At 42.9% G+C, this 26,114-nt stretch overlaps 1 protein-coding gene across 1 annotated transcript in view; it reads left to right on the plus strand.

Moving 5' to 3' along the window:
• Nucleotides 1–26,114, plus strand: part of LOC128686771 (chondroadherin-like) — a 162,499-nt gene that overhangs the window by 132,659 nt on the left and 3,726 nt on the right. Inside the window, exons 2-3 of the mRNA XM_053773817.2 lie at nt 21,363–22,596; nt 23,406–23,516. Of these exons, the coding sequence (XP_053629792.2) occupies nt 21,365–22,596; nt 23,406–23,516 (1,343 nt within the window). The 5' untranslated portion in view covers nt 21,363–21,364. The remainder of the gene's footprint in view (nt 1–21,362; nt 22,597–23,405; nt 23,517–26,114) is intronic.

Consider the following 26,114-nt stretch of genomic DNA (forward strand, 5'->3'; position numbering starts at 1 on the left):
ACCACAATGGTGGAGGTCTGGGCAGTACCTCCCTGGGAGGCCACCCATGGTACCATCACCATCACACTGGTGGAGGTGTGGATAGTGCATCCCTGGGAGGACACCCATGGTACCGCCACCACCCCACTGGTGTAGGTGTGGGTAGTACCTCCCTGGGAGGCCACCCATGGTACCACCACCACCACCACACTGGTGGAGGTGTGGGTAGTACCTCCCTGGGAGGCCACCCATGGTACCACCACCACCACACTGGTGGAGGTGTGGGTAGTACCTCCCTGCGAGGTCACCCATGATACCTTCACCACCACACTGGTGGAGGTGTGGGCTGTACCTCCCTGGGAGGCCACCCATGGTACCACCACCACCACAATGGTGGAGGTATGGGCAGTACCTCCCTGGGAGGCCACCCATGGTACCATCACCATCACACTGGTGGAGGTGTGGATAGTACATCCCTGGGAGGACACCCATGGTACCACCACCACCCGACTGGTGGAGGTGTAGGCAGTACCTCCCTGGGAGGCCACCCATGGTACCATCACCACCACACTGTTGAAGGTGTGGGCATTACCTCCCTGGGAGGCCACCCATGGTACCACCACCACCACACTGGTGGAGGTGTGGGTGGTACCTCCCTGGGAGGTCACCCATGATACCATCACCACCACACTTGTGGAGGTGTGGACAGTACCTCCCTGGGAGGTCACCCATGATACCATCACCACCACACTGGTGGAAGTGTGGGCATTACCTCCCTGGGAGGCCACCAATGGTACCATCACCACCACACTGTTGAAGGTGTGGGCATTACCTCCCAGGGAGGCCACCCATGGTACCACCACCACCACACTGGTGGAGGTGTGGGTAGTACCTCCCTGGGAGGTCACCCATGATACCATCACCACCACACTGGTGGAGGTGTGGGCAGTACCTCCCTGGGAGGTCACCCAAGATACCATCACCACCACACTGGTGGAGGTGTGGGCATTACCTCCCTGGGAGGCCACCAATGGTACCATCACCACCACACTGTTGAAGGTGTGGGCATTACCTCCCTGGGAGGTCACCCATGGTACCACCACCACCACACTGGCGGAGGTGTGGGCAGTACCTCCCTGGGAGGTCACCCATGGTACCATCACTATACAGGTGGAGGTGTGGGTATTAATTCCCTGGGAGGTTACCCATGGTACCATCACCACCATACTGATGGAGGTGTGGGTAGTACCTCCCTGGGAGGTCACCCATGATACCATCACCACCACACTGGTGGAGGTGTGGGTAGTACCTCCCTGGGAGGTCACCCATGATACCATCACCACCACACTGGTGGAGGTGTGGGCAGTACCTCCCTGGGAGGTCACCCAAGATACCATCACCACCACACTGGTGGAGGTGTGGGCATTACCTCCCTGGGAGGCCACCAATGGTACCATCACCACCACACTGGCGGAGGTGTGGGCAGTACCTCCCTGGGAGGTCACCCATGGTACCATCACTATACAGGTGGAGGTGTGGGTATTAAGTCCCTGGGAGGTTACCCATGGTACCATCACCACCATACTGATGGAGGTGTGGGTAGTACCTCCCTGGGAGGTAACCCATGATACCATCAACACCACACTAGTGGAGGTGTAGGTAGTACCTCCCTGGGAGGTCACCCATGGTACCATCACCACCACACTGGTGGAGATGTGGGCAGTACCTCCCTGGGAGGTCACCCACCTACCTCCAGAAACCTCTCCCTGGAGAGTACAAGCAACGCGTCTGCACCTCCATCAGTGGACGGAGGACCGAGCCTCCAGCCCTCCACTGTTCCACTTCCTCTGTACGACTCGTACGGGCTTAGCGCTCCACTTACAATACGAAACAAAGGTCTTTTGATCCAAGGAACTAGAGCTACCCTCCAGTTCCCAGTATCAAACCTGGTTACTTCGAAATTCTCACTTATGTGCCGAAATATTATTACTGATATTATTATTGCTATTATTATTATTATTATTATTATTATTATTATTATTATTAACAAAAAAGCGTTAAACTCGTATGGATTTAGCGTACAGCTCCATTAATTCCTTTTCCTCTAATTCTTCCCGTTTTCCTACTATTTTTTCCCGTTTTCTCTCTAATTACTCCAGTTTTCTGTCTAATTGTTCCCGTTTTCTAATTACTTCTCTAATAAATCACGTAAGTTCTTTTCCAGTTAAGAAGTTACTAAGATGGAAGAAGTTCTGTGAGGATTTTTAACCGACCGGGCTAAACTTGATGTCTCGAGGATGTCTTGAGGATGTCTCGAGCGTGTCTCGTGGATGTCTCGTGGATGTCTCGAGGATGTCTCAAGGATTCCTTGTGGATGCCTTGGGGATATTTCTTGGATGTCTCGTGAATATCTCAAGGATGTCTCGTGAATGTCTCAAGGATGTCTCGTGGATGTATTGAATATGTCTCAAAAATAATTCAAGGATTACACAAGAACGACACAAGAATGACACAAGAATGACACAAGAATGACACAAGAATGACACAAGAATGACACAAGAATGACACAAGAATGACACAAGGATAACACAAAAATGACACAAGAATGACACAAGAATGACACAAGGATAACACAAAAATGACACAAGAATGACACAAGGATGACACAAGAATGACACAAGAATGACACAAGAATGACACAAGAATGACACAAGAATGACACAAGGATAACACAAAAATGACACAAGAATGACACAAGAATGACACAAGAATGACACAAGAATGACACAAGGATGACACAAGAATGACACAAGAATGACACAAGAATGACACAAGAATGACACAAGAATGACACAAGGATAACACAAGAATGACACAAGAATGACACAAGAATGACACAAGAATGACACAAGGATGACACAAGAATGACACAAGAATGACACAAGGATGACACAAGAATGACACAAGAATGACACAAGAATGACACAAGAATGACACAAGAATGACACAAGAATGACACAAGAATGACACAAGAATGACACAAGGATAACACAAGAATGACACAAGAATGACACAAGAATGACACAAGAATGACACAAGGATGACACAAGAATGACACAAGGATGATACAAGAATGACACAAGAATGACACAAGAATGACACAAGAATGACACAAGGATGATACAAGAATGACACAAGAATGACACAAGAATGACACAAGAATGACACAAGAATGACACAAGAATGTCACAAGAATGACACAAGGATGACACAAGGATGACACAAGAATGACACAAGAATGACACAAGAATGACACAAGAATGACACAAGGATAACACAAGAATGACACAAGAATGACACAAGAATGACACAAGAATGACACAAGGATGACACAAGAATGACACAAGGATGATACAAGAATGACACAAGAATGACACAAGAATGACACAAGGATGACACAAGGATGACACAAGAATGACACAAGAATGACACAAGAATGACACAAGAATGACACAAGAATGACACAAGGATGACACAAGAATGACACAAGAATGACACAAGAATGACACAAGAATGACACAAGAATGACACAAGAACGACACAAGAATGACACAAGGATGACACAAGAATGACACAAGAAGGACACAAGAATGACACAAGAATGACACAAGAATGACACAAGGATGATACAAGAATGACACAAGAATGACACAAGAATGACACAAGAATGACACAAGAATGACACAAGAATGTCACAAGAATGACACAAGGATGACACAAGGATGACACAAGAATGACACAAGAATGACACAAGAATGACACAAGAACGACACAAGAATGACACAAGAATGACACAAGAACGACACAAGAATGACACAAGAATGACACAAGGATGACACAAGAATGACACAAGGATGATACAAGAATGACACAAGAATGACACAAGAATGACACAAGGATGACACAAGGATGACACAAGAATGACACAAGAATGACACAAGAATGACACAAGAATGACACAAGAATGACACAAGAATGTCACAAGAATGACACAAGGATGACACAAGGATGACACAAGAATGACACAAGAATGACACAAGAATGACACAAGAATGACACAAGAATGACACAAGAATGACACAAGAATGACACAAGGATGACACAAGAATGACACAAGGATGATACAAGAATGACACAAGAATGACACAAGAATGACACAAGGATGACACAAGGATGACACAAGAATGACACAAGAATGACACAAGAATGACACAAGAATGACACAAGAATGACACAATCATGACACAAGAATGACACAAGAATGATACAAGAATGACACAAGAATGACACAAGAATGACACAAGGATGATACAAGAATGACACAAGAATGACACAAGGATGACACAAGAATGACACAAGAATGACACAAGAATGTCACAAGAATGACACAAGGATGACACAAGGATGACACAAGAATGACACAAGAATGACACAAGAATGACACAAGAATGACACAAGAATGACACAAGGATGACACAAGAATGACACAAGGATGATACAAGAATGACACAAGAATGACACAAGAATGACACAAGGATGACACAAGGATGACACAAGAATGACACAAGAATGACACAAGAATGACACAAGAATGACACAAGAATGACACAAGGATGACACAAGAATGACACAAGAATGACACAGTAACTGAAATTCCACACTATTGTTTTCAGTCTCTCCAAAAACTCTGTCTTCTCGCTATGTATATATACATATATATATATATATATATATATATATATATATATATATATATATATATATATATATATATATATATATATATATATATATATATATATATACATATATATATATATATATATATATATATATATATATATATATATATATATATATATATATATATATATATATATATAATACTATAAATTTAATGTTGGAACTGACTTGTTACACTCACCTAGTTGTGATTACCGGGGTTCGAGTCTCGGCTCCTGGCCTCGCCTCTGTCATTCACGACTGCTTATTAAAGAGGCAATTGGCTAATAAGGAAAATCATGGTTAAGAACCAATCGTCTTCTTTTGGAAGAAAATGACATTTTAGGTATTTTTTTAAAATTAATTGAGTTGCTCTGGCGCTCGCGTCAGCACACACATAGCGACCCGGGAGAGACTGAAACAGTAATGGCCAGCAGAGAGGCGGAGCCGGGAGCAGAGACTCAACCCCTGCAACCAGAATTTGGTGAGCGCACGCACACGGAAACACACATACAATCACACAACACACACACACACACACACACACACACACACACACACACACACACACACACACACACACACAAACACACACACACACACACACACAAACACACACACACACACACGCACAGGGAAATTGACCTGACGACACTGGAGGACAGGAGGGTTAGGGGAGACATGATAGCGACATATAAAATGCTGCGTGGAATAGACAAGGTGGACAAAGACAGGATGCTCCAGAGATGCGACACAAAAACAAGGGGTCACAATTGGATGTTGAAGACTCAAATGAGTCAAAGGGATGTTAGGAAGTATTTCTTCAGTCACAGAGTTGTCAGGAAGTTGAATAGCCTAGAAAGTGATGTAGTTGAAGAAGGAACCATACATAGTTTTAAGAGGTGGTTTGATAAAGCTCATGGAGCAGGGAGAGACAGGACCTAGTAGCAATCAGTGAAGAGACGGGGCCAGGAGCTATGAATCAACCTCTACAACCACAAATAGGTGAGCACACACACACACACACACACACACACACACACACAAACGGAAGATATTGCGTTCTGTTGTTGCTTTATTCTTTCCTAATGTTTTTGCGTGTGAGTTACCTCCAACATGTGGCACAAAGTCCCAGTTTCCTGCGTCTGTTGTCCCTGTTAGGACACTGTTAGTTGCCTTCTGTTGTCCCTGTTAGGACACTGTTAGTTGCCTTCTGTTGTCCCTGTTAGGACACTGTTAGTTGCCTTCTGTTGTCCCTGTTAGGACACTGTTAGTTGCCCTCTGTTGTCCTTGTTAGGTCACTGTTAGTTGCCCTCTGTTGGTCCTGTTATGACACTGTTAGTTGCTCTCTGTTGTTCATGTTAGAACCTTGTTAGTTGTGTTCTAGTCATGTTAGAACGAATTTACTTCCTCTCAGCTAGTCATACAGCAGCGCTGGAAAAAAACAGACACAAATACAGTATAATGAATTCCTTTATTGACTACGTTTCGCCCACGCAGTGGACTTTATCAAGTCACAAACAGATCTACCTGAGCATTATCAGGTAGGTTCACCACAGGGAGAAGACCCGGGCCCGGGTCTGTGGTGACCCGGCAGTGGCTCCCCAAGGAATGTCGGAGCTGGTACAAGTACCCGGCAGTGGCTCCCGAAGGAGAGTCGGAGTTGGTACTTGTACCAACTCCGACACTCTGGGAGTCACTGCCGGGTCACCACAGGGAGAAGACCCGGGCCCGGGTCTTCTCCCTGTGGTGACCCTACCTGAACATGCTATCTGTCTGTGACTTGATAAAACCCACTGTAGTCAGTAACGCATCACACTGCACTGCATTAGTGTTTTTTTTCATAAAACGCTGTTAGTCGTCCTCTACGGCCAACAGCTCCCACCGGTGCCTTGAGGAACTGGGAAGCTGATCCAAGGAAAGAGAGTGGGGTAGCTTCAACTCCTTGGATCAAGAGCCATGTACAAGCTACAAAGTACTCCTTGATGATGGTGATAATTATCTGCTAGAATATCTTCTGGAGGGTTAGGAAATGACAATACTTAAGCAAGAGGAAAATGAAATAGAATTGCTTATCGCGGAGCTGTTATTGTTATTTTCGCGGAACTTAACGTGGTTCTGACTTCCTTCTTTTGGCGGTAATTATCATGGTTTTACTGCTATTCTTTTAACGTGGTTCTGACTTCCTTCTTTTGGCGGTAATTATCATGGTTTTACTGCTATTCTTTTAACGTGGTTCTGACTTCCTTCTTTTGGCGGTAATTATCATGGTTTTACTGCTATTCTTTTAACGTGGTTCTGACTTCCTTCTTTTGGCGGTAATTATCATGGTTTTACTGCTATTCTTTTCGCGGTGTAATCGCGATATGTATCCAGTTGTTACTGGCCGCTGTATGGAGATCACAGTGTGGGTAGGGCTGGCCTACCTCACGGCGGACCTTGTAACAGGTTCCTATACTGACCTGCTTTGCTGGGGTGCTGGTAACAGCCTCCCGTGCTGACCTGCCTCATTGGGGACCTAGTATCAGACTCCCATGCTGGCCTGCCTCGCTGGGGACCTGGTAACAGGCTCCCATGCTGACCTGCCTCGCTGGGGACCTGGCAGCTGCCTCTCGTACTAAAATAGAAACTTGAAGGTGAGAAGTTTGGAGGCAGCACTTGCTAGGGGCAATAACAGTACTCACCAGTCACCAAACTTTTCTTTTACTGTTCGTGAGAAAATGGACGCTGGAGATTTTACACCACGCCCCACCCTGCCAGACGAACGACTCACATTTGTTTTCAAGGTTGCTATTGTCTCGTTATTATTCGTAAATATAGATTAATATACGTTAACCGAAACCTAGCTTACATTAATCTAGCATAACATAACTTTACCTAACTAAACCTGATCTAAGCTAACCTAATCTAACCTAATCTAACCTAACGTAACCTAATGTGGCATGATAAGAGTATGTTACATTTTATTCGGCGTATGTCACACACTCATATAGTCATACCTCCAGACCAGCGAACCAGTTGCTAAGGTTTAATGAGCAGGAGCCCCGTCGTTATGCCAGTACCTTGGTTCAACCAGCCATTCACAAGGAAGCCAGCCTAAGTTGTGAAGCGATGTGGTACACTCGTAACTCATCCTTGGCAGACTTACCTTTCCGTCTGATCGCTACGGTTCTCACTGTGTCTTGTGTTTGCATTTGCCTCATGGTTCATGTGTGTATATACTATTCATGGGGAAGTGGAAGAGAATTCTTCCTCCGTAAGCCATGTGTGTCGTAGGAGGCGACTAAAATGCCGAGAGCAAAGGGCTAGTAACCCTTTCTTCTGTATACATTATTAATTTTTAAAAGAGAAACTTTCGTTTTTCTTTTCAGGTCACCCTGCCTCGGTGGGATATGGCCGTGTATATATGTATATATATATATATATATATATATATATATATATATATATATATATATATATATATATATATATATATATATATATATATATATATATGTATGTATGTATATATATATATATATATATATATATATATATATATATATATATATATATATATATATATATATATATATACATATATATATATATATATATATATATATATATATATATATATAAATTTGTAAATTTCTTTGGTGAATGAAAATTCATCCAGGTGTGCAGGCCCAGACTACACTTACATTTGTAATACATAATCTAACCTAATCTAACCTTACCTAACCTAACCTGATTTAACTTAAAATAGCCTATGCTTAATAAAAAAAAGACTGTAAATTCGTATATAGACTGATGCTTCTAACTACGTCAAAAAATGAACGGAACGGAACGCGCACAGTTTGCCGTCTCGGCGCTCAGAGGGTGAAGAAGTAAGATGAAAGTACGAAATTCAGCGAAAGTTTATACAGGACTCTCAGTTCTTGGCTCACTGGAGTTCTCAGTCACTGTGTGATGTATGTAAGCCTAGATTTGTCTTACCAGCAGAAAATTGTGAAAAACTTGAAGTTTAAAAATGGGATATCTGGAAGATAAATTCCTATCTTGCTTCTGGAATTTATATATCGTGAAATCCAATGGAATTTCAGAAAGAGAGAGAGAGAGAGAGAGAGAGAGAGAGAGAGAGAGAGAGAGAGAGAGAGAGAGAGAGAATAAATTCAGGTATCTGCTGGCGATGCTGGCGAAGAAATCTTAATCTGGGAGGAAAATACTTCCCTTCACGTCCTTAGATCAAACCTGATTGCCTCTCATTCCCAATTCTAGAGGCATTGTATGACCGCCCTCCTTCCCTAGGGTTAAATGCTTTCACATACGTGTATGTATAATGATTCACTGTGGAGAATGTGTTGCTGTTGAGGCTGTCTAGAAACGTTAAGCTTGGACCGTGGAAGCTATCTTTTTGTTTCTCGTTACTGAGATTAATTTGGATCTTAGAGTACAAAACATATTATGGTAGCTGCTCCATCTGTCTTAGTTGTGGTGTCACAGTTACTGTGTTGTGCTGTCACTGTTTCTGTATTGTACTGCCACTGTTTCTGCTATGTGATTTCACTGCTCCTGCGTTGTTCAACTGCTACTTCACTTGTTCTATCACTGGTGTTGTATCGCGTCTTCTGAGACCTAAGAGGCTTCCAGCAGGCAGCCAGCAGGCAGGATAGGTAGGCCATTATCGTTTATATTCAAGTTAATCGATGCCTGCGGTTGCTCCTGCTAAGCAGCTGGTGTAGGCACAACACTGCACTAGTTACACCAACTGCTCCGGCTGGAAGTGCCTCATTAGCGAGCATAATTGCAGTTTGCCACTTTGTTTACTGCGTGTCTTATCACCGGGGCCACTCAGTACACCGTGGGCACTCAGGTACACCCTCGCTGAGGATACTTACCTCGGGAGGTGTACATCTCTCAGTGTATGTACACTGAGAGTTTACCCTAAATCCCTCACTTACGGGTGAACGTGTTCTCGACAGACGCTGCACAGGTGAAATGCAGGTGTAATGACTCGTACAGTAGAAATGCTGTACGCCTGGGAAATTATCTAGCCTTGACCGGGTGCTAATGACCCTCTTAGGCCAGTAGAACACCTCGGTTCATGACTCTCGTGGATCGCCATGTTAATAAGACACAGTCTTCGTTTTGTGGCATTTTAAGAAGACGGTTCACCCACCACATTCGTACAATAGAGAATAAACTATAAAAAAAAAATTGTGGTCATGACTAAGGATATTAAAAAATGCGAAGCCAATTTTTTTTTTTTTTTATGAGAGTGATACTCAAGAATTACTTAAAGTGATGAAAATTTGAAGCAAACTCGATGAAAATATTGGTAAGGATGTTCCATATGCTGCTGCTCCCTGATATTAATTTTTTCTCTCAAGAGTTCTCTGTAGCTACGTCAGTGAAATTCTTACGTAAGGATGAGCTTTTTCTTGGACAAGTGTTGAACAAACTACACTTTCGACCGCAAATGGAGAATCTTTCCTAACGAGTCATCCTTCCTGTCATCCCTCCATTCATTTATTCCCTCATTTAACGTCGTTAAAAATGGCTGTGGCTTGGACGGGGGATAATCCGAGGCTTCTCGTGTCTCTGGCTTGATTTCAGATCTTTACATGATCAGAGAACTGAGTTTGTGATTCCCGGGTGTAAACTTGGAAGGATCTTCCACAGGACTCTTATATAGAGACCCAACACATCCTGGGACTTAAGTCGACTGGACCCAAGAATTTAAGAAATCGATACAGAAGTTAAACTTTCTCTAGAGCTTAGACCAATACTGTAATAGCTTGCATGGTAACACCCTCTGTCTATAAAACAAGCCTACCTGAAAGCTTTTTTCGTACCATACAGTCGACATTTCTTGCCTTTTAAATGTTGTGACCCACTACCCGCCTCCACCTCCTCTTCGGCCAATTCCAATAGTTTCCTCAGCACGATCAATGTAACTTAAATCCCCATAAATTGCTTCTGAGATTCCAGCGAGCGTCATATATATCTGAACTTCTGTCACTCTGGCAACCATTAAAAGTAAATCAAAGTAGATAATCACGACTAGAATGCCAAGTTAATGACGCTATAAATTAGACGAGGGCAAGCATGCATTATCAGGGAGAGTGGCTGAGGCAGAGTAACTACTGCGGCCGCCTCGGGAAGGGGAGCCCCTCCACCAGGATATATACTGCCTGATAACGTCGCCAGCCCTGGGAAAAAAATCATTGTGAGTTAGGGCTTGTGTCGGGTCTGTGGCGCAGGTGGTGATAGTGGTAGCGGTGGTAGTGGTGGTGGTGTTGATATATCTGCCCACGTGGTGGTGGTGATATGTCTGCCCACGTGATGGTGGTGATATGTCTGCCCACGTGGTGGTGGTGATATGTCTGCCCACGTGGTGGTGGTGATATGTCTGCCCATGTGGTGGTGGTGATATGTCTGCCCATGTGGTGGTGGTGATATGTCTGCCCACGTGGTGGTGGTGATATGTCTGCCCACGTGGTGGTGGTGATATGTCTGCCCATGTGGTGGTGGTGATATGTCTGCCCACGTGGTGGTGGTGGTGGTGATATGTCTGCCCACGTGGTGGTGGTGGTGGTGATATGTCTGCCCACGTGGTGATGGTGTTGATATGTCTGCCCACGTGGTGATGGTGATGCGTCTGTCCACGTGGTAATTGTGGTGATATGTCTGCCCACGTGGTGGTGGTGATATGTCTGCCCACGTGGTGGTGGTGATATGTCTGCCCATGTGGTGGTGGTGATATGTCTGCCCATGTGGTGGTGGTGATATGTCTGCCCACGTGGTGGTGGTGATATGTCTGCCCACGTGGTGGTGGTGATATGTCTGCCCATGTGGTGGTGGTGATATGTCTGCCCACGTGGTGGTGGTGGTGGTGATATGTCTGCCCACGTGGTGGTGGTGGTGGTGATATGTCTGCCCACGTGGTGATGGTGTTGATATGTCTGCCCACGTGGTGATGGTGATGCGTCTGTCCACGTGGTAATTGTGGTGATATGTCTGCCCACGTGGTGATGGTGGTGGTGGCAGTGGTAGTGCTGGTGGTAACATTGGTGTAAGAACCAATGGAGCTCAACTGATTTTCTTGCGTTAATTTTCATGACCGTTTCCCTTAACACTTCATGATTCCTTCTTAAACTCGGCAACACCTCTTCAAGCCAAGAACAACACTTCTTCAGATGTTCTCACAAACTCGAAATTCTGAAACCTATATGTTCTCTAACATTCAGATGTTTACAAACACTCTTAAACAACCATCAATGGAAATAAGTCACTGACTTTTTTGGGTTATCCCAGGTTCTCTACACATATGCTGCAATGTATGATAATCTATGTAACTATATTTGTGTATACCTGAATAAACTTACTTTCCTTAGGAACAGTATCATCTCCTCAATTCACTTCCGCTACTAATCAGTTCTCAGTTATCATTTCCACCATTTCCTCAAACAATTAATAAAGACACAACCGGAAAAGAAAACTGAACAGAAAAGAAGGGAAGGAGGGAGAAAATGCAAGAAAGTAAGACAGAAAAGAGGCAACAATGGGAGTTCCAATAGTTGAGGCCCAAAAGAGAAAGGAGATGTGATCAAACTAAACACACACACACACACACACACACACACACACACACACACTCACAAGACTTATCACAGGAGGGTTGGATAGTGTAGCACACCTAGCCTGTGAGAGGCCGGTGGCCACGGATAATCACTATGCGGAGAAAATTTTAAGAAAGCATGGCAGTGTAATTTGTTGCAAGACATGGAAAACATCGCTGAGAAATGCCAGTATTATTGACTAAGAGGCAGACCCCTCTGTTCCTCCATATTTCATGACGACCTGCCAGGTCTAGTCGCAGAATAACCAAGATTACAGCCACTGTACTACCCCTGGATGTGGCTAGTACAGTGCCTGTAATCTGAAGGATGGGTGAGGATGTTATATTCTGGAGGTGGGAAGTACGATGTGAGGAGCACAGGGTCTGATAACGGTATAGAAAGAGCACCCAGCTCCTGAGCGCCCAGCTTCTCCTCAGCGCCCAGCTTCTGAGCACCCAGTTTCTCCTTAGCGCCTAGCTTCTGAGCACCCAGTTTCTCCTTAGCGCCCAGCTTCTGAACACCTAGTTTCTCCTTAGCGCCCAGCTTCTGAGCACCCAGTTTCTCCTTAGCACCCAGCTTCTGAGCACCCAGTTTCTCCTTAGCGCCCAGCTTTCGAGCACCCAGTTTTTCCTTAGCGCCCAGCTTCTGAGCACCCAGTTTCTCCTTAGCGCCCAGCTTCTGAGCACCCAGTTTCTCCTTAGCATCCAGCTTCTGAGCACCCAGTTTCTCCTAAGCACCCAGCTATTGAGCACCTAGTTTCTCCTTAGCACCCAGCTTCTGAGCACCCAGTTTCTCCTTAGCACCCAGCTTCTGAGCACCCAGTTTCTCCTTAGCGCCGAGCTCCTCATGAGCACCCTTCCTGGTCTGTACTCATAATCTCCCTATAGACCAGCTAATAACACGGTCTGGGTAGCGTACTATCTCTGACTCGCGATTAGCGGACAAAGGATGCAAGCCTCCACCATTCCTTGCGCTCAATGACACACACACACACACACACACACACACACACACACACACACACACACACACACACACACACACACACACACACACACACACACGAGTGTTGTTCCTCCCAGGTTGGTCACAAACGCTTAGGTAAAATACCACCGAAATCCATTGATTCTAATAGACTTCGCCAAGTACTGACAGCGCCATGAAAACACAGAATCGATCACGGTAACCTCTCTATCGACGTAGATAATCGAAACACGTCGCCCTGGTGAATTATTCTCTAGATATACATTAACCAGGAATCGTGAAAGTTTTCCTCGGGCAGAAAGACGTAACCTTTAGTAAAAAGTAATGCTACATTTTTGTGTTATAATTATACTGAGAAGGGTAGAGGCGTTAAACCCACCTGGAGGAGAGGGGGAGGGGATCAAACAGTACCTGAGGAACGGAAGGCTATCAGGTTTGAGCCAAGGAAGAGGAGAGAAGCTCCAGTTCCTTACATCAAGAGCTCATTGCTAGCAATAAAACATCTCTTTAAATGGAGGTTTATATTGTATAACCCACGAGTTAAAAACATCGAAATACAATAGTATATGACACAGTTAATACAGTAGTATACGACACATTAATACAATAGAATACGATACACTAATATACGAAACATTTAATACTAAAAATACAGCATATGTATAATCTTCTAAACAATGTTTAAAATTAGTGGCAGTAAAAAGGCGTAAAAAAGGAGCTAACAGATCGGTGAGTCATACAGGTGAGTGGTGTCAGTACTCGCGGTGAACTGTGTTTACATCTGAGTCATACAGGCGAGTGGTGTCAGTACTCGCGGTGAACTGTGTCTACATCTGAGTCATACAGGCGAGTGGTGTCAGTACTCGCGGTGAACTGTGTTTACATCTGAGTCATACAGGCGAGTGGTGTCAGTACTCCCGGTGAACTGTGTCTACATCTGAGTCATACAGGCGAGTGGTGTCAGTACTCGCGGTGAACTGTGTCTACATCTGAGTCATACAGGCGAGTGGTGTCAGTACTCGCGGTGAACTGTGTCTACATCTGAGTCATACAGGCGAGTGGTGTCAGTACTCGCGGTGAACTGTGTCTACATCTGAGTCATACAGGCGAGTGGTGTCAGCACTCGCGGTGAACTGTGTCTACATCTGAGTCATACAGGTGAGTGCTGTCAGTACTCGCGGTGAATTGTGTCTACATCTGAGTCATACAGGCGAGTGATGTCAGTACTCGTGGTGGGCTGTGTCTACATCTGAGTCATACAGGCGAGTGGTGTCAGTACTCGTGGTGGGCTGTGTCTACATCTGAGTCATACAGGCGAGTGGTGTCAGTACTCGTGGTGATCTGTGTCTACATCTGAGTCATACAGGCGAGTAGTGTCAGTACTCGCTGTGAACTGTGTCTACATCTGAGTCATACAGGCGAGTGGTGTCAGTACTCGCGGTGAACTGTGTCTACATCTGAGTCATACAGGCGAGTGGTGTCAGTACTCGCGGTGAACTGTGTCTGCATCTGAGTCATACAGGTGAGTGGTGTCAGTACTCGCGGTGAACTGTGTCTACATCTGAGTCATACAGGTGAGTGGTGTCAGTACTCGCGTTGAACTGTGTCTACATCTGAGTCATACAGGTGAGTGGTGTCAGTACTCGCGGTGAACTGTGTCTACATCTGAGTCATACAGGTGAGTGGTGTCAGTACTCGTGGTGATCTGTGTCTACATCTGAGTCATACAGGCGAGTTGTGTCAGCACTCGCGGTGAACTGTGTCTACATCTGAGTCATACAGGTGAGTGGTGTCAGTACTCGCGGTGAACTGTGTCTACATCTGAGTCATACAGGTGAGTGGTGTCAGTACTCGCGGTGAACTGTGTCTACATCTGAGTCATACAGGCGAGTGGTATCAGTACTCGTGGTGATCTGTGTCTACATCTGAGTCATACAGGCGAGTTGTGTCAGTACTCGCGGTGAACTGTGTCTACATCTGAGTCATGCAGGCGAGTGGTGTCAGTACTCGCGGTGAACTGTGTCTACATCTGAGTCATACAGGCGAGTGGTGTCAGTACTCGTGGTGATCTGTGTCTACATCTGAGTCATACAGGCGAGTTGTGCCAGTACTCGCGGTGAATTGTGTGCATCTGAGTCATACAGGCGAGTGGTGTCAGTACTCGCGGTGAACTGTGTCTACATCTGAGTCATACAGGCGAGTGGTGTCAGTACTCGCGGTGAACTGTGTCTACATCTGAGTCATACAGGCGAGTGGTGTCAGTACTCGTGGTGATGTGTCTACATCTGAGTCATACAGGCGTGTGGTGTCAGTACTCGTGGTGATCTGTGTCTACATCTGAGTCATACAGGTGAGTGGTGTCAGTACTGGTGGTGATCTGTGCCTACATCTGAGTCATACAGGCGAGTGGTGTCAGTACTGGTGGTGAACTGTGTCTACATCTGAGTCATACAGGCGAGTGGTGTCAGTACTCGTGGTGATCTGTGCCTACATCTGAGTCATACAGGCGAGTGGTGTCAGTACTCGTGGTGATCTGTGTCTACATCCGAGTCATACAGGCGAGTGGTGTCAGTACTCGTGGTGATCTGTGTCTACATCTGAGTCATACAGGCGAGTGGTGTCAGTACTGGTGGTGATCTGTGTCTACATCTGAGTCATACAGGCGAGTGGTATCAGTACTCGTGGTGATCTGTGTCTACATCTGAGTCATACAGGCGAGTGGTGTCAGTACTCGTGGTGATCTGTGTCTACATCTGAGTCATACAGGTGAGAGGTGTCAGTACTCGTGGTGGGCTGTGTCTATATCTGAGTCATACAGGCGAGTGGTGTCAGTACTGGTGGTGATCTGTGTCTACATCTGAGTCATACAGGTGAGAGGTGTCAGTACTAGTGGTGGGCTGTGTCTACATCTGAGTCATACAGGTGAGAGGTGTCAGTACTAGTGGTGGGCTGTGTCTACATCTGAGTCATACAGGTGAGAGGTGTCAGTACTAGTGGTGGGCTGTGTCTACATCTGAGTCATACAGGCGAGTGGTGTCAGTACTCGTGGTGATCTGTGTCTACATCTGAGTCATACAGGCGAGTGGTGTCAGTACTCGTGGTGATCTGTGTCTACATCTGAGTCATACAGGCGAGTGGTGTCAGTACTCGTGGTGATCTGTGTCTACATCTGAGTCATACAGGTGAGTGGTGTCAGTACTCGCGGTGAACTGTGTCTACATCTGAGTCATACAGGCGAGTGGTATCAGTACTCGTGGTGATCTGTGTCTACATCTGAGTCATACAGGCGAGTGGTGTCAGTACTCGTGGTGATCTGTGTCTACATCTGAGTCATACAGGTGAGTGGTGTCAGTACTGGTGGTGATCTGTGTCTACATCTGAGTCATACAGGCGAGTGGTGTCAGTACTGGTGGTGATCTGTGTCTACATCTGAGTCATACAGGCGAGTGGTGTCAGTACTGGTGGTGATCTGTGTCTACATCTGAGTCATACAGGCGAGTGGTGTCAGTACTCGTGGTGATCTGTGTCTACATCTGAGTCATACAGGCGAGTGGTGTCAGTACTGGTGGTGATCTGTGTCTACATCTGAGTCATACAGGCGAGTGGTGTCAGTACTCGTGGTGATCTGTGTCTACATCTGAGTCATACAGGCGAGTGGTGTCAGTACTGGTGGTGATCTGTGTCTACATCTGAGTCATACAGGCGAGTGGTGTCAGTACTCGTGGTGATCTGTGTCTACATCTGAGTCATACAGGCGAGTGGTGTCAGTACTCGTGGTGGGCTGTGTCTACATCTGAGTCATACAGGTGAGTGGTGTCAGTACTGGTGGTGATCTGTGTCTACATCTGAGTCATACAGGCGAGTGGTGTCAGTACTCGTGGTGATCTGTGTCTACATCTGAGTCATACAGGCGAGTGGTGTCAGTACTGGTGGTGATCTGTGTCTACATCTGAGTCATACAGGCGAGTGGTGTCAGTACTCGTGGTGATCTGTGTCTACATCTGAGTCATACAGGCGAGTGGTGTCAGTACTCGTGGTGATCTGTGTCTACATCTGTAAGGTTACAGTAACTACTGTAAAGGCTAAATAATCCATGGGTCGAGGAGAAAGTGTCTCGCGCTGAGGGGGCCGCCACCGCCCAGACCTTTCAATTTTAATGACGCCTTTTGCACTCCTGTAGATAAATGCGAAGGTTAGGAAATGCAGAAGTCCAGGGATTTATAAAACACTGGAATAAACAGTGATTATGATTATTATTATTATTTTTTCTATTATTATTATTATTATTATTATTATTATTATTATTATTATTATTATTATTATTATTATTATTATTATAGGAGTAGGATTAATAATAATAATAATAATAATAATAATAATAATATTATTAAAATAATGTATAAAACAGTGCAGACAGAACACCACCAGCATAGCTCTGCTGTTGTATCTACATGGTTTTGGTATACATGCAAGTATACATTATGCTTGCATGTATTGTATTTATATATTCGGTTTTCTTTCGCGACGCATTATGTAAAAGGCGTCAATATTTGGGTACGAGGCGATGTACACTGGTCCAGGGGCTGGTACTGTGTTGCAGGAACTTAACACAGAGGACAAGCAGTTTGCTACATCACCTTCATTGTAGCACAAGTGTGCAACATACAGTGCATGCAGTTCACTGTATCAAGATTATTTTCCCAGCACAGAACGTCTTCAACAGAATCAACATGATAATATTCATACAAGTGCGTGCAGGAGGCAATGGGAGTGTGTTTTATTAAGTGGAGTTTACATTAAATGTAATTCAGGATGGAGTTTGCCTTCGCTATCCGCCTCAGGCAAATATTTGTGTTTCTGAAATATCTGCAAAGGCCAATTCAGGCTTTCAGGCATTTGCTCGCCCCAGTAATGGCTGTATTAATAAGGCAGAGCAAATGTTGTGGATCTGATAGCCTGAGCAGTGTTTCTTCTCTTAAGCTAGCAGTGTCGACAAGCAAATAATGTGGCTTTATACTGAACAAGTTAAGAATCCCACCTGTTCACCCCACTCACACACACACACACACACACACCATACATAGTTTTAAGAATAGGTACGACAGGGCCTCACTAGACTAGGAGAGAGCGTGAATCTGGCGAGCAGCAGGCTGGAAGGAGGGACCAGAAACTAACACTCGTCCCCCTGTAACCACATATAAATGAGTACACACACACATACACACACAAACACACACACACACACACACACACACACACACACACACACACACACACACACACACACACACACACACACACACACACACACACACACACCAACTCCAGATAAGGAATCACGATCAGATATGACAGAACCCATCATATTGAACCGGATATTCAGCTCCTGCACCCAATATGCAACTATCATCCAGGACAGTGCAGCCGCATACTGCTGATACACCCGACTTTATTTCGTAATAAAAACCGACCTACAGGGGAGGTTCTCCCCTCCCCCTTCCCCTGAGGTTAACAATTATTCTCTAGCTTTTGATTTTTTTTTTGTTCTATTGACGAAACCAAAAAAAAATTGCATCATATATTTTTTATCTGTTGTCCGCCCGTAAACACTGAGGTCCCGCCGCTGCTCTTGTAACGCCGCGCGACCTTTCCGCTAGTTGTGGGTAAAAAGACAAAAAAAAAAAAAATCGCCACAAAAGAATGGGGAAAAAAGGGGGGGAGGGGGGCATTTTGCCTGGGAATAAAATGCAAATTATTCATATTTTTTTAAATCATTAAAGCCAGTCATTCCCAGCAAATTTATTTCCGTACGTATTGAGTCTGTAAAAAAAATACGCTTCATAGAACGATTTTTTTTATAAATAAACACACATGTACGCATACATACATACATACATACATACATACATACATACATACATATATATATATATATATATATATATATATATATATATATATATATATATATGTATGTATGTATATATATACGTATATTCTTTCCAGTGTAATGCAGATAGTAATACGTACAATAAACAAGTGTAGCAAGGACACGTACAGTGTGCAAGCTTTCATTAAACGACGTTTCGCTCGCTGGTGAGTTTTTTTGTAGTCATAACTTGTCAGTATCTTGCCTCCAACTTTCCATCCAACCTTGCAGAATTCCTTGTATTTTTCCAACCTCCCTTCCAATATTTCAACCTTCCATCAATCTTTACAATTTTCCAATCTTCCTTGTAACCTTCCGACCTTCCTTTCAACGTTCCATTCTTCCTTCCCTCCAACCTTCCATCTTTCTTTCCAACCTTCCAACCTCTCTTTCAGTCTTATTTCCAACCATTCTTTCAACCTTCCCTCCGACATTCCTTCTAACCTTTCAACCTTCCACCCTTCCTTTCAACCACCCTTCCAACCTTCCTTCCGCCCATGTAGTATCACAAAAAGCTTAAAAATACATCCGTATTGCCTCACAATCTTGAATATGTATATAAAAACAAACACACCTGCACAACGATACGTAACTACATTTAGGAAGCGTTTCAGGTGCCGTGTACGCGACGCCGGGTGCACACGGGCAATGAGTTAGGAAGGGAGGGGTGAGGGGGGAAGAAATCACGTTAAATATAGTGTCCATTGGCTTTATAATGAATTGGCAAAGTTATTAAATTTAGCGCCGGAAATGCACGTACAGTGATGAAATGAAAAAAAGTGTAATAAAATTTAGATGGGATTTTTTTGTAATTTTTTTTGTCAAAGCTAGCATTTAATAGCATATATTAACTATCACCTAGTTATTTTACCTCATGCTATCTGCAAACAGTGGGGGGCTACCCCACCCGACCCCATACGGGGTGGGGTGTGGTGGCACTGGTGTGTGGTTGGCATCCCGCTGGGCTTCTCTCCCTCAGTCATGTATTGGCTGGTGCCACCGAGCTACCATATTCTGAAAAAAATTACCCTATTTCTCCTGTTGCTGCCCTTGCAACGTTGCACAGCTCCTGATGACGCACTGAAAAGTGTGAAAGTACTTTAGTAAAGGATTTCCCCCCCCCCGTGGCTTGTCTTGCATATATATATATATATATATATATATATATATATATATATATATATATATATATATATATATATATATATATATATATATATATATATATTTGTATCTCTCGGGAAGACACAGGATTGTGTATTTCCACCAGTAATTTTAAAACAAAAGTGTACCGCTAATTTTTTTTCACTTTTCTTTAGACAGTATCCCAGTTACATTAAAATCTGGAAGAAAACTGATACAGTAAGAACGAGTTGTAAATATATTAAATATAAGAACAATTAATTACTCCACCACTTCCGGTGTCGCACACACTCATAGTCAACCTGTCAAGACTTATAAGAGCATAAGATTCAAATCTGCAGATAGCCGAGATACCTGCAGTGGCGGATCTACATTTTGGGACCCTGAAGCTTAAATTGTTATGAGGGGCCCCTTGGCAATTGCTTCTCATACAGTACACCCAAAACGTTTAATTAGTATGGACTAAATTCGCTTCTGAGGCCCCTCCGGGACTGGGGGTCCTGAAGCTTAAGCCTCATTAGTTTTACAGTAGATCCGTCCCTGTGTATCTGTTTGCGCTGTGGGAATCCTAAGATAGATACCCCGTAGCTAATAGCTTCCAAATATATTAACAATAACAATAATACAAAAAGGTGTGGAAGAAATCACAATAAAACGCGGGTTGCAAATATGATAACAAATACCACAATGAAAACAGGAAGTATAACCTGAGCGCTTTCAAGTGCTTATACTTATATCTTCAGAGGAATCAATTCCTCTGAAGTTATATGTGTAAGCACATGAAAGCACTCAAGTTTTATTTCTTATTTTCACTGTGGTATTTTTTTTTCACAAAAATGTTTGTTAATTGGTCCAATTCGAAAGACCATTTTCTTATCAGGGTTTACAAAGATGTTTGTTTTTATTATATTTGTAGCTGACGGATTGATTTCTTTCAGGTATGGTGGCCTGGTGGCTGGCGTGGGCGTACCTGCTCGACCTGGTACGGGCGTTCTGTCCCCCCGGCTGCACCTGTGATGACGCTGCCCCCAGTGCTCGCTGCGTGGGCGTGGGTGTCAACGTAGTGCCTATCCTCTTCAACCCAGGCTTGCGTCGGCTTAACCTGGCCCGTAACTCCATCAGCTCCGTTGACGAAGCTCTCGTCTTCCTTGACAAGCTCGAGGAACTCGACCTCTCACACAATCTTCTAATTTCTGTTGGAAGTGGGAACTTCAAGGCGCAGTCTGCTCTGTTAGAACTGCGCCTGGCCCACAACAATCTCACTTCCCTTACCACTGGGGCCTTCAGGGGATTAGTGGATCTCTCCACTCTTGACCTGAGCCACAACGGCCTCACTGACCTGCCTGTTGGGGTCCTTGACGACCTGCCGCAGCTCACAGTGCTCCACCTGGCACACAACCGCCTACACCTGCTCACGCAACATACATTTCGTGGAGTGCACAATCTTCTGGTTCTTGACCTGTGCGACAACTACTTCAGACACGTGCCAGCAGTGGCTCTGGAAGATCTGTCTTCCCTTAAGTCTCTACATTTGTGTCGCAACCGTCTCACCCGCCTCGACTCCCTCGCTTTCCCTACTGGTACACTCAGCTTTCTCTCTCTCGACACGAACAACATCGACTACATAGACGAGAGAGCATTTCACCGCCTGCAACAATTGCTCAAACTAAACCTGGATTGCAACACGCTTCACGAGGTGCCGACGAAGGCCCTGTCTTCATTGCCTACTTTAAATTTTCTTTCCTTAAGTAGAAATAAGATAAAAAATATCGGCCCAAGAGCTTTTAAAGGCCTAGGTCGTTTATCGACGCTGGAGATATCACGGAGTCTCCACCTGGAGAGCGTTCACCCACTGGCTCTTGACGGATGCGGAGATCTGCAGACGCTTACCATCTCCCACAACCCACTCCTGCGCCACCTTCCGGAGGGCCTCCTCACCTCTCTCCACAACCTGCGCAGCGTCGACCTGCGCGCTAATGGTTTGCAGTCTCTCCCGGAAGCGGAGGTTCCATGGAGTTCCTTGAAAAAGATGGATCTTCGAGACAACCCACTGGTGTGTAACTGCTCCCTGCAGTGGTTGGCTGAGCTCCTGGGATCAACCAACACATCCGTGGCTGCACCTGACCTTCAGTGTGCCGCACCTGACAAACTCAGGGGACTCTACCTATCCAGGTAAACTATTATTAGTTTCCCATTGGTTAAACAGCAGCTTGTCAAATGACCATTTTAAAACTTCTGTTTAATACAATTATTATTATTATCATTATTAATTATATTATTAGTATTATTATTATTATTATTATTATTATTATTATTATTATTATTATTATTAGTAGTAGTAGTAGTAGTAGTAGTAGTAGTAGTAGTAGTAGTAGTAGTAGTAATTTTTATTATCATTATTATTATTATTATACTTATTATTATTATTATTATTATTATTATTATTATTATTATTATTATTATTATTATTAATACATCTGTAAGGGTGGTATAGCACTTATGGTATAGGAGGTAATAAATTTTAATCCGAGGTAAAGGAACGTAGGTTCAGTTCATTGGATTAAAAACCCTCCCTCAATGTCAAGTGGCTTGTTTCCCACGTTGTCACTTGAACTGGCTGTTGTTGCATGCATGTCATTACTTACTGTTGCTCTCATGCGTGCGTTGTCACGCAACGCCGCTGTCCTCTGTGCGTCGTCAAGGCATCAGGGAACATGTGCTCAATGTGCATGTACTCACAATGCATGTACTCCTACGCCTTGAAGGCAGGAATGACTGGAACTAAGTGTAGAAGGTATTTCCCTTCATGTACTCACATAAAAGTTGTTGAACGGGGTCGAATCTCAGCTCCTGGGCACACTTCTTCCCTGGTCGCTTTACTGGGTTCGCTCTCTCTACTGGCTTCGAGAGCCCTGTCGTACCCCGTCTTAACGCTATGTATGGAGCCTGCCTCTACCACTTGTGTATATGTGTGTTTGCAGGTTGGTGCCCAGTGAGCAGCTGTGTGGAGAGAAGGTACAGGTGGTGATAGGCATTGTGGTGGTGACAGCTTCGACAGTCCTCATCCTCACACTCTCTCTCCTACTCTGCAGGTAAGACACCTCAAGATGGTCAAGATTTTGTGTTCAGGATAAGATGAAACAGAATGAGCAGAAAGATTGGGGGATACAGGAGAATGGATAGGAAAGTTAGGGTTAAAAGGATCGAATCTGTATACCACTCCTGTGCTGAGACAGAGACTGTCTGTCTCTCTGTCTCTCTCTCTCTCTCTCTCTCTCTCTCTCTCTCTCTCTCTCTCTCTCTCTCTCTCTCTCTCTCTCTCTCTCTCTCTCTCTCTCTGTCTCTCTCTCTCTCACACACACACACACACACACCAGGCACATCTGAAGCGCACATCAACCAAATAACTGCTGCAGCATATGGGCGCCTAGCAAACCTAAGAAGAGCATTCCTACATCTCAATAATGAATCGTTCAAAACCCTGTACACCATGTACCTTAGGCCTATATTGGAGTACGCAGCACCAGTTTGGAACCCACAACTAGCCAAGCATGTAAGGAAATTAAAGAAAGTGCAAAGGTTTGCAACAAGACTAGTCCGGGAGCTAAGGGATATGTCCTACGAGAAGAGGCTAAGGGAAATCGACCAGACGACACTGCAGGACAGGAGAGATAGGGGAGATATCATAACGACATATAAAATACTGAGAGGAATTGACAAGGTGGACAGAGACAGGATGGGACACATCAGAGATGGGACACAACAACAAGGGGTTACAATTGGAAATTGAAGACTCAGATGAATTACAGGGATGTTAGTAAGTATTTCTTCAGTCACAGAGTTGTCAGGAAGTGGAATAGCCTGGGAAGTGATGTAGTGGAGGCAAGACCCATACATAGCTTTAAGAAGAGGTATGATAAAGCTCATTGAGCAGGGGGAGAGAGGACCTAGTAGCAACCAATGAAGAGGCGGGGCCAGGAGCTACATATATATATATATATATATATATATATATATATATATATATATATATATATATATATATATATATATATATATATATATATATATATATATATATATATATATATATATATATATATATATATATATATATATATATATATATATATATATATATATATATACATATTTTTTTTTTCAACAAGTCGGCCGTCTCCCACCGAGGCAGGGTGACCCAAAAAAGAAAGAAAATCCCCAAAAAGAAAATACTTTCATCATCATTCAACACTTTCACCACACTCACACATTATCACTGCTTTTGCAGAGGTGCTCAGAATACAACAGTTTAGAAGCATATACGTATAAAGATACACAACATATCCCTCCAAACTGCCAATATCTATATATATAAATATATATATATATATATATATATAAATATATATATATATAAATATATATATATATATAAATATATATATATATATATATATATATATATATATATATATATATATATATATATATATACATATATATATATATATATATATATATAAATATATATATATATATATATATATATATATATATATATATATATATATATATATATATATATATATATGTATAAATATAAATATATATATAAATATTTATATATATATATATATATATATATATATATATATATATATATATATATATATATATATATATATATGTATATTTATATATATATATATATATATATATATTGATATATATATTTATATATATATAATATATTTATATATAATTAAATATATATATTTATATATATATATATATATTTATATTTATATATATAAATATATATATATATATATATATATATATATATATATATATATATATATATATATATATATATATATATATATATATATATATATATATATATATATATATATATATATATATATAACAAGTCGGCCGTCTCCCATCGAGGCAGGGTGCCCCAAAAAGAAAATACTTTCATCATCATTCAACACTTTCACCTCACTCGCGCATTATCACTGTTTTTACAGAGCTGCTCAGAATACAACAGTTTAGAAGCATATGCGTATAAAGATACACAACATATCCCTCCAAACTGCCAATATCCCAAACCCTTCCTTTAAAGTGCAGGCATTGTACTTCCCATTTCCAGGACTCAAGTCCGGCTATATAAAATAACCGGTTTCCCTGAATCCCTTCACTAAATATTACCCTGTCTTCTTATTCTTTTTAGTAATTATTACAGGAAAAGGGGTTACTAGCCCATTGTTCCCGGCATTTTAGTTGACTTTTACAACACGCAGGGCTTACGGAGGAAAGATTCTTATTCCACTTCCCCATGGATATAAAAGGAAAAGTAATAAGAACAAGAACTAATAAGATAAAATCAAAGAAAACTCAGATAAGTGTGTATAAATAAACGTGTACATGTATGTGTAGTGTGACCTAAGTGTAAGTAGAAGTAACAAGACGTACCTGTAATTTTGCATATTTATGAGACACACAAAAGACACCAGCAATCCTACAATCATGTAAAACAATTAAAGGCTTTCGTTTTACACCCACTTGGCAGGACGGTAGTACCTCCCTGGGTGGTTGCTGTCTACCAACCTACTACCAATATATATATATATATATATATATATATATATATATATATATATATATATATATATATATATATATAT

Source organism: Cherax quadricarinatus, chromosome 7 (genome assembly GCF_038502225.1).
Source record: "Cherax quadricarinatus isolate ZL_2023a chromosome 7, ASM3850222v1, whole genome shotgun sequence".
NCBI lineage: Eukaryota > Metazoa > Arthropoda > Malacostraca > Decapoda > Parastacidae > Cherax > Cherax quadricarinatus.